The 18,822-nt window shown below is 38.9% G+C and overlaps 1 protein-coding gene across 1 annotated transcript; it reads right to left on the reverse strand.

Annotated features, from left to right (window-relative positions):
- Window positions 1–239: 239 nt before the first annotated feature.
- On the reverse strand, window positions 240–13,414 carry ndp (norrin cystine knot growth factor NDP). The gene is made up of 3 exons (XM_079426919.1): window positions 13,275–13,414; window positions 6,165–6,520; window positions 240–1,331 (listed from the first exon to the last, which is right to left on the reverse strand). Exons 2-3 carry the CDS (start codon window positions 6,354–6,356, stop codon window positions 1,107–1,109), a joined length of 417 nt encoding a protein of 138 aa, XP_079283045.1. The 5' UTR covers window positions 6,357–6,520; window positions 13,275–13,414; the 3' UTR covers window positions 240–1,106.
- Window positions 13,415–18,822: the final 5,408 nt, after the last annotated feature.

Genomic DNA, 18,822 nt, shown 5'->3' on the forward strand with positions numbered 1-18,822 from the left:
CAAGACAGCTAGCACAAGGCAGCCAGTCAGTCTTTAAAAACAAAAGGGCACTGTTTATTAGATTCATGTGCAGAGCCCAAAAAGCTGTCAGGTTTGTAGTGGAGTACAAACCTGTCCAGCAAGCAAACTGTCATAATTTCCCAGTGGTACATTTTCAGCAATTTGCAGAAGGTTAATTTATTTCCACAGACAAGAGAAATTTGAGGAACAATACATTTTCTTTCATTTTTTTTAATACATATATATGGTACTCGTCATTTACTGTACAATACCACAATGCAAACATCATAGTTATCATAACTGTACGTGATTAGCTTGACAACCTGCTGCTATTATGTGTCATGAGCCATTACAAGACTTTGATGATGAAATAAACAGACTTAACACTGACATTTTCCACATACTGTCTGGCATGGTAGATTGCTGTGAACTCCACAGTAAAAAAGCTGTAGGAGGTTTAAAAAGTCTAAAATTGGCAATATGATCATTACAAGAGTATGTTTCATTGTTTAAATATTAAGCCAGTATAATGAAGCAAAAATGTATGCTGGAACGTGAGCAAATCCAGAAACCATAAAGGGACAAAACAGCCCGGCATGTTGTCATGTGATTCCAAACCAGACTTTAGTGGAGTGAACTATCGATTTCTATTCTAGACATAACTCAAACTTTTATAGTTCACCACTTACATTGTCTATCCAAACATTTCTGTTCTGGTCTGTGTGTCTCTCAGATATTGTAAAACATAGTCCGCCAAAGTGACTCCCCTTCAGCTTCATCCAATTTCCTTCAAGATTTACGATTTTGTTGTCGGCATCCGCTATTTTACACACGCAGTGATCAAAACAATGGAATGCAATAAAAGTCAATTGACCAGCTGAGCGCATGCGCAGGTGCGACGGGTGGGCCGACATCTGGAAATCCGAGTGCATGCGCCGCTTTACACGTGACGTGATTCTTCTTGAAGTCTTGATGGGTTGTTGGCAACATTGCGGCAGTGCTAATGAATCGTAAAATGCTTGCTCTGAATCATCAGCAATAAAGTGTACCTTCAACTTTTTTATAATGTGTTTCAGCCAGAGGGTCTTTCTCCATGACAAATTTATTCAGCTGCACTCCTCGCAGCTGCACGCAAGGATGTAACGGTAAGTAGCGGTTATCCGTGTCCCGCCCGAGCATCGCAGACGTACCGCCTTCAGTTTGGAGGTATGTGGACGGCAGCAGAAACATGTGCTTTTGAAAGGCTGCTTCAGGACGGAGCTGAAAGAGATCAGCGGGTCTGAACGGGACGTGTGGCTGCAGTGACCCTCACATCGAGCCAGGAGAACCATCTGTAAAGAAAAAAGGTTCATTAGTTCCTTGTTTGAGTAAGCTATCTGTATGTCTATCTATCCATCTATCTATCAATCAATATATCTACAAAGAATAGATCTGAGCCCAATTTGTTTAAACGAATAGTTCAAGAATAGTCCTTATGTCATTCCAAAACCGTAAGACCTTTGTTCATCTTCAGAACACAAATTAAGATATTTTTGATGAAATCTGAGAGCTTTCTGACCCTGAATAAACAGCAACACAACTACCACGTTCAAAGCACAGAAATGTAGTATGAAGCCATGCTTCATAAAATTACAGTTGAATCACTGTTGTCACATGGACTATTTTAACAATGTCCTTTCTATGCTTTGAATGCGGCAGTTGCATTGCTGTCTGTTCCGGGTCAGAAAACTCTTGGATTTAATCAAAAATATCTTGAGGGTGAGTAATTAATGAAGTGACATACTGCCAAGTATGGTGACCCATACTCGGAATTCGTGCTCTGCATTTAACCCATCCAACGTGCACACACACAGCAGTGAACACACACACACCGTGAACACACACCCGAAGCAGTGGGCAGCCATTTATGCTGCAGCGCCCGGGGAGCAGTTGGGGGTTCGGTGCCTTGCTCAAGGGCACCTCAGTCGTGGTATTGAGGGTGGAGAGAGCGCTGGACATTCACTCCCCCCACCTACAATCCCTGCCGGCCCGAGACTCGAACCCACAACCTTTGGATTATGAGTCCGACTCTCTAACCATTAGGCCACGACTTCCCCAGAATTTTTAATGCCAGAATTTTCATGTTTGGGTGAACTGTCCCTTTAATTGATTTATTTTTTAAAGAAACTAAAGAAATAAACCGTGGAATGTGTGTTAAAGACATTATTTTCTTTAGTAGTTTCACCAGTGGAACTTGTGCACAAACATGTTTAGCTATTATAAAGCAAGAGTCCTGTGCCATCCCTAATTAGAACCCTGTGTCAGGACTAAGATAAGCTTCCTGAGAAAGTTTGTGTTGAACAAAGAAATCTTGTGTACTTTCTCACTTTGACCTTGCACCTGCATATTGATGGGAGTGTGGTTGATCTCTCCCAGACCTGGATGCTCAAGCTACTTGACTCCCCCAAATACCTCAATCTCACAAATTTGCCTCGTCTGCTTTGTGAGGATTGTTGTGTGACAGATGAAAGGCTTTGCACTTTGTGGGACCGATTTATGGGGGTCAGTGATCCACCTGGCTATCGCTGAAGTTACTAGGTTATAAAGAGGGATTCGCTCATCAAAAAAGCTCTGTCCTCTATAAGAGTTCTCTGGTAATTAAAGTGATGCTCATCTGCAATGATAGACACAAACGTGACCCAGTTCAATGGTCTACTGATTCGGAATATGAGATGCTGGCCAGACCACGGGCCGCCACATTCCTGAACACTACGTAAATGGACTCCTATGTCATGTTGTCTTTCAGCTGCATAGTGTTAGCAGAGTGTCACCCCCATTATAAGGAACACTAGCCTGTCTGAAGCCAAAAAGCACCCGATATGCATCACTCATGGTCCAACGTCCATGAATGAAGCGGCATTTGCTTGCTGGTTTTAGCTGATGTCATTATTTAATGTCACCTGAAACTGTAGGCATACGGCCATGTTCGTAAAACAATCGGTGGAGAGATGTGGGGGATTTCAGAGGGAGGTGCAGTGGAGGTGTGTGGAGGCCAACGGAAGATGGATATCCAAGGAAACATGGCAAGGTGACAAAAGCTGGGCAGCAGATGTAAGCTCTTCTTCCCCTCTATATTTATCTCAGAGTGACTGCGCAGGTGGATCCTATTGTGTCGCACTGCTGAAATTTGCATGGAAGCAACAGCCATCCTCATAACTAATGCAATGTGTAATAAGCTTCTTTAAAGGTGACTGGGTTGAGCTTAATCCATTGTGCTGCTTTTAGACAATGGGCCTGTGTACTTGCCTGTCAATCAGAAACTGTTTTTGAGACAGGACATTTTAACTGGTAGTTCATTGCATAATACACATTTTTATTCTGATTTATTTCCAGAGTGGAAATGTATTTCAGATAGTCTATAATGTCCATTCTGCTTACATAGCCAATAAATTATCTTTGTTAATTATACAGGGAACCTTCTTGGTACATTATAAAAATATGAATTTTAAAAATAAAGCTGTTAAATATTTTTTGGATGAAGTAAACTTTTAATTGCTTTTCTTCCAGAAAGCTGTTAAGATTTCTGGGATTTTTCACTGCTTGTATCACTCCTCTTGTATGTGTTTGCCATTCCAGACAGACTCAGGCTTCAGTCTGTGCATTAGTTTGTGAGGACTCTATCAGAAGATTACATTAAGCCAGTTGGTGACAAGTGATTGTCTTTACGAGTGCATCGCTGAATAGATTTTTTTTTAACATAATGTTGATTCATTCAGGAATCTTACCACTGGGTGTTGACTGGAACTTGACATTATTCCTTTGTGGTTTTCTTTGGAAATATTAACTTCTTGGTTATTGAACTGTTGTGTAAAACAATATCACATTTGCAGTTGCGCCATTGATTGACTAAAAAGAACCGTCTCATAAGAGTCATTTGTTTGTCAGTAGTACTACACCAGTTGCACTGAATGTTTTTAATTCACTAAAACAAACCGTTTTATAGGAGTAATTTGTTTTTGAATCTGACTACAATGGTTGCACTAAATGTTTGTGATTTGCTAAAAAGGGCATTTGTGAATCATACTCATCTTATGTATACAATTGCCTGCAGTCCGCAAGGAGAATTTGATAAAAATGTGGTATCATGCATTTGTTATATCTTATTTCAATTTGAACTGGAGCTCACATAAAACATGTTGGGTCCTTCTTGAACATCTGTTCATTGCATTTATCAAATGACAAATGAATGAAAAACTCAGGACTCTAGAGGTTATTTGTCTTGTAATGGATCTTTGGCTGCATTATAATAATTTTCCTAATTCAGAATCAAAAAATTACATATATGTTGGTATGACTGCTTGTTCTGCAAAGTTTCCTGTTGAAAATGTTAACATTTTATCATGAAATGTAACCTTTTCGCAATGAACAAAATGATTTGAATAAAGATTAGCACATTTTGCTGAATGAGATTCAAAGATCAAGATGGTAAATTCATTGCATTCATTAATGACTGATTGAGCAAAGTGCGATACTGAAAACTGTGCAGGCAACATAAAGGATAGGCCTAGTTCTTTGGATTTGAAGTAGAGAAAATTACGATTAATTGTAATATCAGTATTTTCCCCCAACCCCATTCACTAATAGACAGACTCAGCTGCCTCATTCAGATCCTTGAATGAATGTTTAACCGACTATGTTTTCCTTTTTTTACCCACTGCTTTTGAATTATCGAGGTTGTTTGTCTCATAATTAGAAAATACAGTGTATAATGCTTGCAGAATGAAGATTTTCTGCTCCAGCACAGGTGGCTGACTAGCTCATCTTTAGTTTATTGGAAGATGGATATTTGTTGACACAGCCCAGCTGGGTTTGTAAGAACGAGAGCCTGAGAATCTTAATTCATGATATAAGAGGCTGCCCTTCTGAGGGGTACAGGTGAATCAGAGCATCTGGAACTCATCCCAGAGTGTTTATTATCGATGGCTTTATTTTGAGGGGATGTATCTGAGGCACTCACTCACCAAAAAATGAGTCCGGCACAGCACTGTGTGGAGCCCTGGAACTGTGCCATCTCCCAGACATTTTATGCACCCCATGAGTGCTTATTTCTGGCGAGGCTTTGGGCCGCACAGGCAGGCTGTTTGCAGTGTTCCTTGCCAAGGTGTCAAAGTAACTAAAGGTAGAGGTCATTAGACAAGCCATGCTATCTGATTCAATAAATGAAAACACAGCTTCTTCTCAGCCTTGGGTTCTAATTATGAGCGACATCCCTGGGGTCAGTATTTAAATGTAAAACCTTTTAAACACCAGGAGACTTGATTTGTTTTTAAGCAGCTTGTTAGCAGGAAAGTTGTGGGTGTAGAGAGCGTATTGTCTTACAAGAGGATCTGACCTCCCAGACCATTTTTGTAATTCAGTAAGAATCGTGGGAACTCGATTTTGTGTGACTTTCACTTGGATGCTAATAAGACTTTCTTTTTTAAAAATAAGACCACAAGAACTCCTCCACACCGACACGCGGCAAAAATAAAAATGTGTGCCAGTAATTTAAAATCAAATTGACATTGGTGAGATGCAAGAAATGTCTGTATGGCTTTTTTTTTTAGTTTGAGTAATTCTAGTACTTCAATTTCAGTTATTTCCCAAGACAACATCTATTTTTTAAGTTTAAGTTTTTCATCTAATATTTAGGTTTTACTTCATTTAAAATGTATTTCAATTACAAAAAATGATTTTTAATAGTTTTAGTCTTAATTCTTATGACTTTTTATTCTTGACTCTTATGATTCATTTTAATAAGTCAGTCAAAAAAATTGACATCCTGTAACTCATTGGTGTGTTAGCAGTTCGAATCAGTTTGCCAAGTCAATTAATTGTTCACAAATGACTCCCTAGCTGAACTATAAGTCATTGTTAAATTAAGTTAGTTTTCATATTCTAAATGCTGAACTGGAAACTCATACATACATGTGAGACTTACAGAAATATATTTACTGATTGAATGTTATAAAATGGAAATGGTACAAATAAAAAAAAAAAAGTTACATTTTTGTTTTATTTATCGTTTCAATTATATGATTAAAACTTAATTTAACTGATATTTTGGAACAAACATGAAAAAGCAGAAATATGAAACTAGTTTAAGGATTTTTAACATATATGGCATCAACATTTTGTCTTCTTACCTTTGAATTGCACTTGTAGATAGGATGTGTGATGGTCTCAACAAAATGATGTCTCATACACCTGTCAGGATCATTGTCCCCTAAGTGTCCACTCTCTGCCTTACAGGTTACACCATTCAGGATTGTCAGCAGAGGACATGTGACCAGAAGAAGTAGAATCCCAGGCTGGCTCAGAGCGACTGAGTTCCTCATATTGTCCACAACTTCCACAGGTAAAACAAAAGAAAGCTTGTCCGTCTCCTACAGAAGACAACAAAGAGCTCTCCACTGTGACTTTGATGCTGCATATGTGAACCAAAACATGTAGTGAGCGTTCTCTTTAAACTCAGCCATCCTCTTGAGTGGTCTGGATGTATCTGTGGATAAAGAAAGGAACCACGGTTAGTCCAGGATGCAAGCTCCAGTAAAGACACCCACCTGAGAGCGTGATATCAGGTAATGTTTTGCACGTTACGCCCAGTTAGCAGAGCTGTTTAAGTTGTTAGTGGAGGGACTGGGCAGGTAAGGTGCAGTGTAAGGGAGAGTGGGAGTTTGTCTGCGTGAGAACCCGGCAGTGACAGATGACCCGAGACAGACGTCTGTTGTGCCTTTGCCAGCTGGTTAAGGTGATTGCTGCAGCCAGGAATAAGTAGGCTGTGATGTATGAGGAGTGCTGGCAGACCGCTGTAGTGTTATTCTAACAATCTCAACACTGAAAACATGGTGTTTTTATTACACAGCGAAGAAACCTAATATATTAATAAACAGCCTGGAGTGAATTTCCCCAGAAATGAATTTTTCATAAAAAGAAATAAGTCTCCATGCAAGTTCTCTCATGACAGCAAAACAACTGTCTACTTAGGTACATATTTATACATACACTTATTTTTTAATGAGCTTAGTGCTTTACAGTCCTCATGACAATGTTTTGTGCACGGCAGTTAAATTCACCACAACTGCTAAAAGGTTTGGTGTAATGAGGGGGTGAATGAGTAGCAGAGCCCTGAGGGTAACCGACTCCGCAAACCTGGATCAGACAGAGAGGAAATTATCATTCACTAAAACAATGCCTTGCATTATGTTTAAACCTCTTTCCAATTTTAATTCGAAACCCGCAATTGCTCCGAAATCACAAACACATCAGACTAATTTAAAGCTTTCTCCTTGTGTTTTTCTTACCGGAGCGACTCATTTAACTTTAGCATTCCTTGAGTAAGGATTTTTGGTATCAATTTGCCTGTTTAAATAAATACTCCCTGAAATGTTTAACTGCACCGGAGAGCATGTGTTGCTGGGTTTACAAAAGCACACATCACAGTCTGTTCTTAACTCGGATGCTTTAAATACAGGACGCACTTGTGTCGTCATTTATTTAATATTGGGCATACCAGCTGCCATCTTCACCATCATCATCGTGCCCAGACAAGACTGTTGACATTCAAACCTGGTTGAGGGCGTCTGCCGAACTGAACTGAAGGCACCGTAATGGGCATTTACAGTGCAGTGTAGACACCCTAGCTCAAAAGATAACTACAGATCCAATTTAGTTCATAAACAATGAGACAGTGACCTCATGCCGCAACCATTCATGGCAGCTTCATCGCTCAAAAACTTCTAGTGCTGTTAGGACAGTTGTGGGTGTGTTGCTTCTTACCAGAATTCAATGCAAGGTAATGTTGACCACCACAGCATCCACACCTGCTTCAGCCTGCAGATTTATAAAGCCCAGTGTGTCTACAAACAGCAGAAGGAGTTACAATCTCCATCTGAGATGGCGTCCACCACATCTGTCCACCTCTGAGCAGAGGAATTGTTTCCCTCTCTGGCTTCATATCTCCCTATTCACTTTGTAAACTTAAAGTTTTGAGTTTATGGACTAGGAAAATTAGCTTTGACGTGCTAGAATCTTACCATAACAACTATCTGATGCAAGCTGTACTCGAATGTTTCCTTTAATTAGTTCTCACAGTACAATCAGAGACAGAGACAAGAACTTGTTTTTCTCAGCATGGACATTTTTAGAGGTGTCTAAACCAGTGTTTATCCCGAATATGTTTACCTCTGCAGTGTGATACATTGTAAAACTTCTAAAAATGAAAATTCTATCATCATTTACCAAAGTCAGTTCACTCGGTGGCCATATTTGCAACGCCTCCGGGAAGCTATTTCAGGCATGCAGGACCAACTCCTATCAACTTAAATTGGGGAAATACCGAAATCTCAAAATTTAATAACATATTTCAAATCAGCTGCAAAATCTGACATGATGTTGTTTTCATTATGTTGTCTCATGTTATGAGTTTTTGTTTTTTTACACTCAAATGGTTTATATGGTGTATACTTGAGGTTGGTCCAGCCAATGTGTTTATGCAGTCCTAAGTGTGAGCCTATGACTGTTTCTATGGTAACTGAAGCCTCTAACAGTGGTTGCAGTGACACAATTTCTTTACAAATTGGTGATTAACCTTTTAATTTAGAAGGTGGGACTTATTCTGACATATTTCATCTTGCAGTTTCTTCCATGCATAAAAAATGTAAGTAAACCATTTTGATATACAGTCTTTGCATTTACTCACTCTCATATCATTCTAAGCCTGTATGATTCTCTTTATTCTTTTTACTTTATTATATATATATTATTATGGTAACACAAGAATAGGGAACACATGTTCACTAATAACTAGGAGTTTAAAAACAGGAGTTTTCCCTCAATAACTCCTAATTTACTGCTTATTAATGGTTAGTAATAGTTAAGTTTAGGTAGGGGGTGGATTAAAAGGTCTTGAATACGGTTATGCAGAATAAAGAATTAATATGTGCTTTATTAATACTAAAAAACAGCTAGTAATATGCATGCTAATAAGAAACTAGTTAATAGTGGGAATTGATCCTTAAAATAAAGTGTTCCCTTTATTATATTATTACTTTATTATTCTGTGGAAAAAAACATTTTTGTCCATGCAGTGTAGTCAGTGTTGTTTCAGAATTTTTATTGGTTGCATAAAAAGTTGAAACATTCTTGAAAATATCATCTTTTGTGTCCCACAGAAGAAACAAAGTCATTGGAGCGACATGAGGGTGAGTAAAAGTGAGCTATCCTTATAATATTTCCAAGTTGCAAGATGCAAAACAGGGTATCTTTTATATTTACTAACTGCCAAGTTTTATCCCACAGGAAGAAAAAAAAAAAACAATAAATAAGTTTAAGAGGAAGGCAGGAGCCAGGGCTGGGTGAGACATGCCAGAAGCCCACTGCACTGAACTCCCAGGCCCAGACAGCTCTCTTAGGGACCGGGTCTTAGCCGGGAGTCCCGTCAGCAGCTATAACGCGACTTAGGGAGCGGATCCCTGGAATGAACTGTCCCTAGGCGTGGCACTGGTGGTTGTGGAAATAGAGTATGGATCTTTTGATAGTGGCTGATCCTCTAAGGCCGTGGCAAGGCTGAGAGGGGCCTCGCCGTCTGCACCGTTAGGACTGTGAAATTCCTGACATTCAAAAGCAGCCACAGTTTAGAGGCCGTATGGCAGGAGTCGTTGTACACAATTCAGTGCTGCTTCTCACCTCACTCAGGCTTCTGTGTTGAGATACCGTTAAAATCATAGTGTCTATTTGATTTAGAGGGTATCAAACGTGGGAACAGCAAGCTTTTCCTGTCAAGGCATCTTCACATGGTGGTTTTTCATGGCAGACACTGCAAGGACTCAAGGGGATCATGAGTAGGCTCTTGATATCTCAGTCTCTGTCTCCTGTTCTAACCCTTGCTGCTCTTTCTGCTTAAGATAAAGCACAGACATTTTAAGGAGAATTTTCTACTCAAAACCACCTAAGGGGTTGGATTATGTGGATTGAGACAACTGAATCCACATTATTAGTTATAGTTTCCTCAACATTGCTGTGCAGAAATGGGCTTATTTGAAGATAGAGCTCAATTTCTGAGGTAATCCATCTCAAAGTCACCTAATGCCTTCAAACCAAACTATGCTGAGAAAATAATAAAATTGGAAGAACATTTAATCTGGATCAAAAAGACTGCACAATAATGTTGTATAAAAGGAATCATGGTATTGAGCAAACACAATGTGGAGTAAATTTTAGACAATATTGGATGTTGGTATGTTTATTTTTGCAGTCAACAAAAATGGTTGTGAAAACTTTTGTGAATCTTTGAGCAATACACAGTAGTCTTTTTCCTGAATGATTCAGTTTTTTTGATTGAATCATTGGAGAAAAAGATTATTTGTCCTGTTTTTAAAGACACTGGCTGGGTTTGCATACTAATTACTAACCAGCAGCCATACCACCCTGTATCCCATGACTGGTTGCCCACTGAAGTTAAGTAGGGTTGAGCCTGGTCAGTACCTGGATGGGAGACCTCCTGGGAAAACTAGGTTGCTGCTGGAAGAGGTGTTAGTGAGGCCAGCAGGGAGTGCTCACCTTGTGGTCTGTGTAGGTCCTAACGCCCCAGTATAGTCATGGGGACACTATACTGTCAAAAAGCACCGTCCTTCGGATGAGACATTAAACTGAGGACCTGACTCATTAAAAATCATTAAAACTCCCAGGATGTCTTTTGAAAAGAGTAGAGGTGTGACCTCGGCATCCTGGCCAAATTTGCCCATTGGCCTCTGACCATCATGGCCTCCTAACCATCCCCACACACTGACTGGCTTTATTACTCTGTCTCCTCTCCACCAGTAAGCTGGTGTGTGGTGGGCGTTCTGGCGCACTATGGCTGCCGTTGCATCATCCAGGTGGATGCTGCACACTGGAGGTGGATGAGGAGATTCCCCCCTTCTAGGTAAAGTGCTTTGAGTGCTCAGAAAAGAGCTATATAAATGTAACGAATGGTTACACTTTATTTCGATAGTCCACTTTAGACATTCTGCTAACTATAAGTAACTTTGTAACTACGTGTCAACTACATGTCAACTAATTCTCATTAATTTGCAACTACATGTCTACTAATTCTCAGTAGGGTAGGTTTAGGGTTAGTAGAATAAGTTGACATATACTTGCAAAGTTTCTAATACTCAGTATGTTGTATGTTGTGGACCCATCAAAATAAAGTGTTAGCAGATATGAAGCAGACGGTCTACTAATACTCTAATGACTGCTAGTAGACATGTAGTTGCAAAGTTACTTACTGTTAGTAGAATGTCTAAAGTGGACTATCGAAATAGTGTTACCAAATGAATTATTAAGTAGGTACTACATTTGAATTAAAACACTTTTTAACTGTTAAAAAAATGATATTCTGTATAGATTGAACATGTAGTATGAATGAAATGTAGACATACTACATCTGCCATTTTGTCACTGTCATGTGACTTAGCGTTAATTGCATGGCTTCAATGCCATTTGCAACTACCATGGCCTCATGGGATAGTAAAGTGTCCATCAGATGCGCAATTCAGAATCTTGGCAGAAGTAGTAGGTTATCTGGGTACTTTTTGCCTATTGTTTTATGAATACTTAATTGTCACCTTGTCGCCACCTACTGGCGTAAGGAAAGAGTCACTAAAAATCTCCACAGCTTTACTGTTGTATAATATAAACTATATTTCTTGATTATACAAGAAAATTGAAATGAATCGTACCATGTTTCCTATGAATCCCTCAGATTTCATTTCATCGTTTGAGTACTCTAACAAGGATATCAAAACTTCAAAAGGGCGCTCTTGATGGGTCTGACAGTAGCTGAGGCCACAGTTGTTGAGTGAGGCGTGTGGTCATCTAGTATTTGCCAATAAGCAGGATTGTCTTCTCAGTCACATTGACATGCCCAAACCCCCTCCTCCGGTGAAGGGTTTACGTCACTGTTTTCTGCATGTTTAGCACCCTATTGTTTGACCGGCTTTTAATAAACCAAAGGACAGATTCCTGCCGGGATCACCCCGCAGCCCTCCTCCCATGCCCATCTGCAACCCAAGCAGCATGCCAGGGGCACTGCCACCACACGCCGACGCCAGTAACCCACGTCTCCACACTAAAGCCCACACTAAATATATCCCCTGTGATAAAGATAAGACAAACACAGTGGATTTGAAAGTAGCTTGTTGCCAATAGCCAGGGCACCACGTGAGCCAATGCTAAACTAATGTTAGCTTTACATTTAACTTCTCAGAAAAGCGCCGGTCTGATTGGAATGCTAAAGGATGAAAGGGTCTGTGCACAGTAAATCCATGGCGGGGTTTCCAGTTAAATTAATTAGAGACCCTGTTATGTTGTCCCGTTAACCTTCCCGCTTTAATGTGACGTGCAAATTGATGGCTGTCGTCATCTTCTGAAAATACCTCAGGCTTTAATATCTTTGTAAAGCGCTTGAAGAGTAGTCAGAGGACTGTGTTATGTACTATGTAGTACTGATTATGAATGAGTTGCACACTGGTTGACATTGTCTGATTTTATATTTAACATCTGGAGGAAAGTGTGTTCTAGTTCACCTCTTCCTCAAGCTCCATAAACAATCCTCAGAATATCTATGATTTCTCATCTGGTGCGCTTGGCTAATGACCTCTGGCTTAGCATTAAATTGAGTATTCAGTGCCTGTCTGTGCTAGACAAGCAGCTGATGGCTTACCTTAGCAACCGACCTCCCACAGCACACATTATGTGAAGCTCGTCATTTATAACAGACATTTTCCTTCGGTTATGAGTCATTTCGGAGCAAAATCACTATGTGTCTGATCTTAATGTTATTAATATGCAGTCTCTCTCAAAAATTGGATTCTTAAATTGTGAGGTCAATCGACCATAATTAGCTTGTCACTTCTGGCAATCCATTATATTAAAAGAAAATCTAAGAATTTAGAAATTTAATAATAATATATATATATATATATATATATATATATATATATATATATATAGAGAGAGAGAGAGAGAGAGACTAATATATATATATATATATATATATATATATATATATATATATACACATAAAAATATCTAATGAATATTTATGTAAATATTTCTATATTCAATTTTGTATTTATTTTTAGCATTCATTTAGAAAGGTATGAGCTGCCGAAACAAGGAAACAGTAAAACACAAATGTATAGCGATAACCTTGCAGCCAATGAAAAGTAACTCTGATGTCCTGGTCACCTTTACAACGCTGGTGGTCTTACCTTCTGCCTGGTGCCGTTTAACCTGAAATATCCAATCCCAGCTGGCTCCTCTAGGACAGAAATTATTTTTTTAAGCAACAATTGCCTTTAGATCTCTCCTTCTCCCTCATCCACTTGCTCTCTCCCCTCTCTCTGTTTCTGTTTTATTCTCTCTCACGCATGCCGATTGTGTGTGAGCTCTGACTCCTTCCCCTCCCTCTCGGCTCCCCTCCCCTCCGCTTTGACATTCACACCCCCTCTTTTATTGAGGAATCACATGGAAAAGGGAAAAGGATGGATGATGTACATCTTGGAATGGTTGTCAGATGTGAAACGTGACACAGCAGTCGTATATCACCTTAGGGACACACACATACTCGCCCCCAGCTGCCACACCGACAAGCAAATGGGGATTCCAGCCAAATTAAGAGGACTGACCAAAAGTCTGGCCCTCTTTTACGAGGTCCAGATTATAAAACTGTTAGCGGAGTTTACTTAAAAACAATTGGTCTGCTGGGTTTTGTTGCGGTCTTCCACGAGACTTGGGAGGTGTAACTCAATTCAGCTGGAAGCTATTTTGAAGTATGTATGTAGTTATATGTTGTAGGATAATGGGAAAAAAATGATTTTTTTTTCTACCTCAAGAACAAGTACAAAGGGGGAATGACAATAGCTGTATTAAATTCACGTCTTCATACGCTAGCACGGGTTTTGAAATTCTTACAAAATACGAAGAAATTGCATTCAAATGCAAAGCACATAACTGCATTCTTGGAATATAAAATAAAAAACAGATGTGCAATTATGAGTTCCCAATGAACGCATAATTACTATTTCACATCTCCGACATGGAGAGAATCCAGCAAGCATTTCTGTTTTTCTCAAAGTTTGTCCTTCTGTGGCCAAAAAATGTCCTTTAAACATCATGGTCGAGGAGGCAGTTGAAATTAAATTACTGCAAATATTGGCACTAGAGGGAGAAAAATGCGAGATATGGACTTCATCTGAAAGCAGACTGAAGGTTTGTGGCTTCAAAATATCTGATTGTCAGATATACCAACTTTATTCAGCAGTTTCCTTGATGCTTGCTAAGTCTGCCAAAAAAAATAAAAATGACTTAGTTTGTAGCTTCTTATAGAAAAGAAAATGCCAAAATAGACTAACTTAACTGCAAATATTGACTAACGTAATTTTACAAAAGAAATGCAGCGCAAAATGTGATCAGATGGCACACATAAGGCATCGTGCTAAGTTAGAAGCCCCTTGAGAAATAAAGTCTGTGCTAAAAGCTCAGGAGGTCAAAAGTTTACTCGGCATAAATTACCTGCAAGGCTTGGTGTGACCTCACAAATGTTCTCACCTTCTATCTCTCGACCCCTTGACAGCACCATAATTAACAAGCTGCAACTCCTGTTCACACACTGCAAATCTGAATTGAAGTAGATTAGCGCAATGCTAATTCAAAGTGGGCTGATCGTGACAACAGGGTTATGTTACATGGCCACTAGCGAGGTATTTTAGTGAGGTGTACACATAGGCTACGAGTAAAAATAAATAATTTCTCTGAATCCTTTCTACGACTACGAGACAAATGAAGACTGCAGTTGACCTGGAATGTCAGCGAGAGCAAAATAGCCTTAGCAGAGATTTCCTCCGAAAGCTTCCCGTTCTGGAAATGAGCCCTTCTCATGCCTGTCCATTATATTTTTATTGTATCCAGGAGCATCTGCAGTCTTTCAACACTCGGCTATTCTTTCAACTTCCGTTTTGCAATCTGATGTGGCACAAGCATTAGATCAAGTGATGTACAGTCTGCATTTGTCTATCCATCCATTATTTGTTACAGTGCATTCAAACCTTTTTATGAAAGACCCATTTTCAATGAGGATAAAGGGGGTGAGTATTTTCAAAAGTATTTTGTTTGCCTTGATATCTTCTTACACGACAGTATTTATCCATGCATTTTATCCACAGATTCATATCTGTCCTCCCGTCAACTGAATTTGGCTTTTATTTTTAGCCACAACAGACTGAGGGTTGCAAAGCAGCTTGTCAAGCAAAGAACATGAAGTGAGCCAAAGTTTTCAAACTCGGGATTTGATCATGAAGTCTCATTTCAAGCTACATGACAAAAAGTGTCATAATTTTGGGTGATTTATATTAAAACAATGCATGCTGTCGCACCGTCTTCCAGAAACGAGCTCCTCTGGGAACGCAGACCTGGATGAAAATAGTCCATAGTCCAAATTTACAGCCGGTGTAGAAAAACTTTTCTTCCTCTAGCTATTTGAAATAATACTCGCCAAAGACAACTTTGCATTGATCACTGTACCAGGTCTAGCAGGCAAAAACACATACCTACTAAAATAAGTGCTTTGCAAGGAAATAACAGAAAAGTACATATATATTATTTGATTTCTGTGTGAATTAGTTTTTGAGAGTGGAGTCAACTATGACGGTGCAGTAAAAAAAACAAAAAAACATGAACATCTAAAGGCAAAACTGAGGGGAATGTAACTGTTTCCCCATGTGTACCTGAGGCTATGACTGGCCTCCTAAAAGGACTTAACTGCCTGTTTACTATCGGTGTGCCAGTTCCTGTAGGCATTGTCAAGTTTGTAGCTGGGAAAAGGACAAGGCAGAATGACCATCCACTAAGTTCCAGTAGCTTTTCCTATTACATTAAAACTCAAACAAAATAAGGAGGACAATCTGGTTTAATTGTGTGTTTAGGCAGTTTCTGTAAGTGGTGTCTTCTATTAGATTAAACAAACCTGAATAATATAAGTAATAGATGCTGTTTAAAAGGTTAATTTTATCTACTGCCATTCAGTTTCAGACTTTTTCAAAGTATTGAGGTCTAGGGTTGCAGTTTTTACTAGGCGATAATTAAAATTATCATTAGGAATTTTCATTTATGTTTTCAGTTATGTTATTCATGAATTCACAAGATTTGAATATGAAATGACAAAAAGAAAAAGCTGAATTTAATTTTCGTTGGAAGTCTTTGAAATTTTATATAGTTCCTAAAGCTTGAAGTGTGGAATTTGTGGATCACTAGTCACCAAATGCAAAACTTACGACTGTTTCAAACAGGTTTCTCTCCTGTCTGCCATTGGTTAGCTAAACAGGTAGCCCCATCCAAAAACATGCCATTGGCTATCTTGCTGCTCCTGCAAACAACAATGTTTTGATGGCACTCCAGAGCTACCATATTTTTTTTACATGTTTCGGTGAAACCAACCAACCCGCAAATTGTTTACCTCTAGTTTTCTCTGCAGAAAAATGCCACACTTAACCTTTAAGGGAACAGTTCTCTCCTCTTTTACGATTCAAACTCTGTCTACCGTGGTTTGGTGGCGGTTTAGTGCTTAAATATTTTTTTGGTTCAAAACTTCAGGTCTGTGTCTATTGTAGTAAATCAGTTTGGCTAAGAAGGTATTTGCTAAAGAATTAAAAACTAAAGCAGTACGATTGGTTTAGACTATAACTCTATAATTGAAACGTTTAGCAACCACCAATAGACCTTTAAAAAATTCATTGGAGATATTTTGCACTAGAGACTTTCATTACATTTTCCTGTTCAGAAACTTAAGGAGACTCGACTGGAGACTGAATAAACATAAGTTAAACAAGAGCCAGGAAATATTAAAACGATGAAAACGCTATTGTTTATTGTTCTGATAAGCTGTAGGTTTAAACTCTGTAACGGGTGATCCATGAGTTCTTACCACTCTGAAGCAAGCCACTTATCTCAGTTTTCTTTAGGTGGACTGGCCCTCTGAAGGTACAGTGCATTTACTGTTGACCTGTGAGGGTTCGCGGGCGAAATCCAGTCATTTCAGAATAAGTGCATTCGACAGTTTTACCTGAGGGCGAAAAAAATCGTGTTCGCTCGTGTTCAAGTTGGTCACAAAAAGTCCCCACTTTGACCAACCAGCGTCTTTGTGTAAAATGTGACTGCTGTCTGAGTGTTTCTTGCATTGCTACACTAGAATGGACAATGGACCTTTTATGTCTGCAAAATTGAGCTAAATTGACCGCTCTAAGTCTCTTAAAGGATTAGTTCACTTTTAAAAAAACTTTTGCTGATAATTTACTCACCCCCATATCATCCAAGATGTCCATGTCTTTCTTTCTTCAGTCGAAAAGAAATTAAGGTTTTTGATGAAAACATTTCTCCATATAATGGACTTCAATGGGACCCAAACGGTTCAAGGTCCAAATGACAGTTTCAGTGCAGCTTCAAAGGGCTTTAAACGATACCAGACGATGAATAAGGGTCTTATCTAGCGAAACGATCGGTCATTTCAAAAATAAATAAAAAAGTTTAAGTTTTATAAGCACAAATGCTCGCCTTGCTCTGTTCTGTGATGCGCGTTCGTGACGTCACGTAATACGCAATTACGTGGAAAAGGTCACGGTTGAGGTAGGCGGAAGTACCGAGTGTACATCACCGTTTGGGTCCCAATGAACTCCATTTTATGGAGAAATGTTTTCATCAAAAACCTTAATTTCTTTTCGACTGAAGAAAGAAAGACATGGACATCTTGGATGACATGGGGGTGAGTAAATTATCAGCAAAAGTTTTTTTTAAAAGTGAACTAATCCTTTAACAATTTATGCTGTCTATATCAATAATTTGTAGTCGAATATAGAGTGTATTAAGCAACAGAAATTACTGTGCTTATACATTTCTGCACACTATTGACAACCTTTTTTGCCTGCAAAAATTCTCTGAACTAACATTAGGCCTATTGCTAATATGACCGCAGGTGATATTCCTATATGGAATATACTGGCAGTGGAGATCAGATGCATGTTTGATATCAGGCCTTACATTATTATTCAGGGGTGCAAACTCGTCAGGTGTGAAAAAGGTGACAAACTAACCCCCACCCCACACCACACACACAAACACAAACACAGGACAAAAGTTAAAAGTAAAGGCAGGTTAATTCACATAGCACATTTCACACACAATGGCAAGTCAAACTGCTTTATAGGGAGAAAATGTTACACACTGCAAAAAATGCTTTTCTTACCTTTTTTCCCCTTGTTTCCAGTCCAGATATCTAATAAAAAAAAATCTTATCTTAAATAAAAAATTCAGAAAAAAATAAATCAAGAGTCAAAATAATCTTGTTTTTGGTTTAAATTTTCTTACCCCATTGGCAGATTATTTTGCTCGTTTTTGTAAGGAAAAACTAAATTTTGACTTTTTGAATTTTGACATTCTGAAAACAAGACAATCATTTTTCTTTGTCAAGAAAATGCTTCTTGATTTAAGAATTTGTAGATATTTGGACTAGAAACAAGACAAAAACTCTTAAGTAGGAAAGCATTTTTTGCAGTGCACCATTCAAGGATAAACACCTTTATATGATTAAAAGACGTTTGAGCGACAACTACGGTCTACAATCAACAAGGATTGTTGTTAAGATGTTACATGAACTTAGTGAGGGCAAATAAACCACTGTAAATCTTCATTTCAGCACTTTTTGCAGCAGCTGAGTAAACGCGAGGTGTTTCTCCGTCTTGAAACAGGCTGTTACAGGCTCAGGTAACG

Source organism: Barbus barbus (genome assembly GCF_936440315.1).
Source record: "Barbus barbus genome assembly, chromosome: 10".
Lineage (NCBI taxonomy): Eukaryota > Metazoa > Chordata > Actinopteri > Cypriniformes > Cyprinidae > Barbus > Barbus barbus.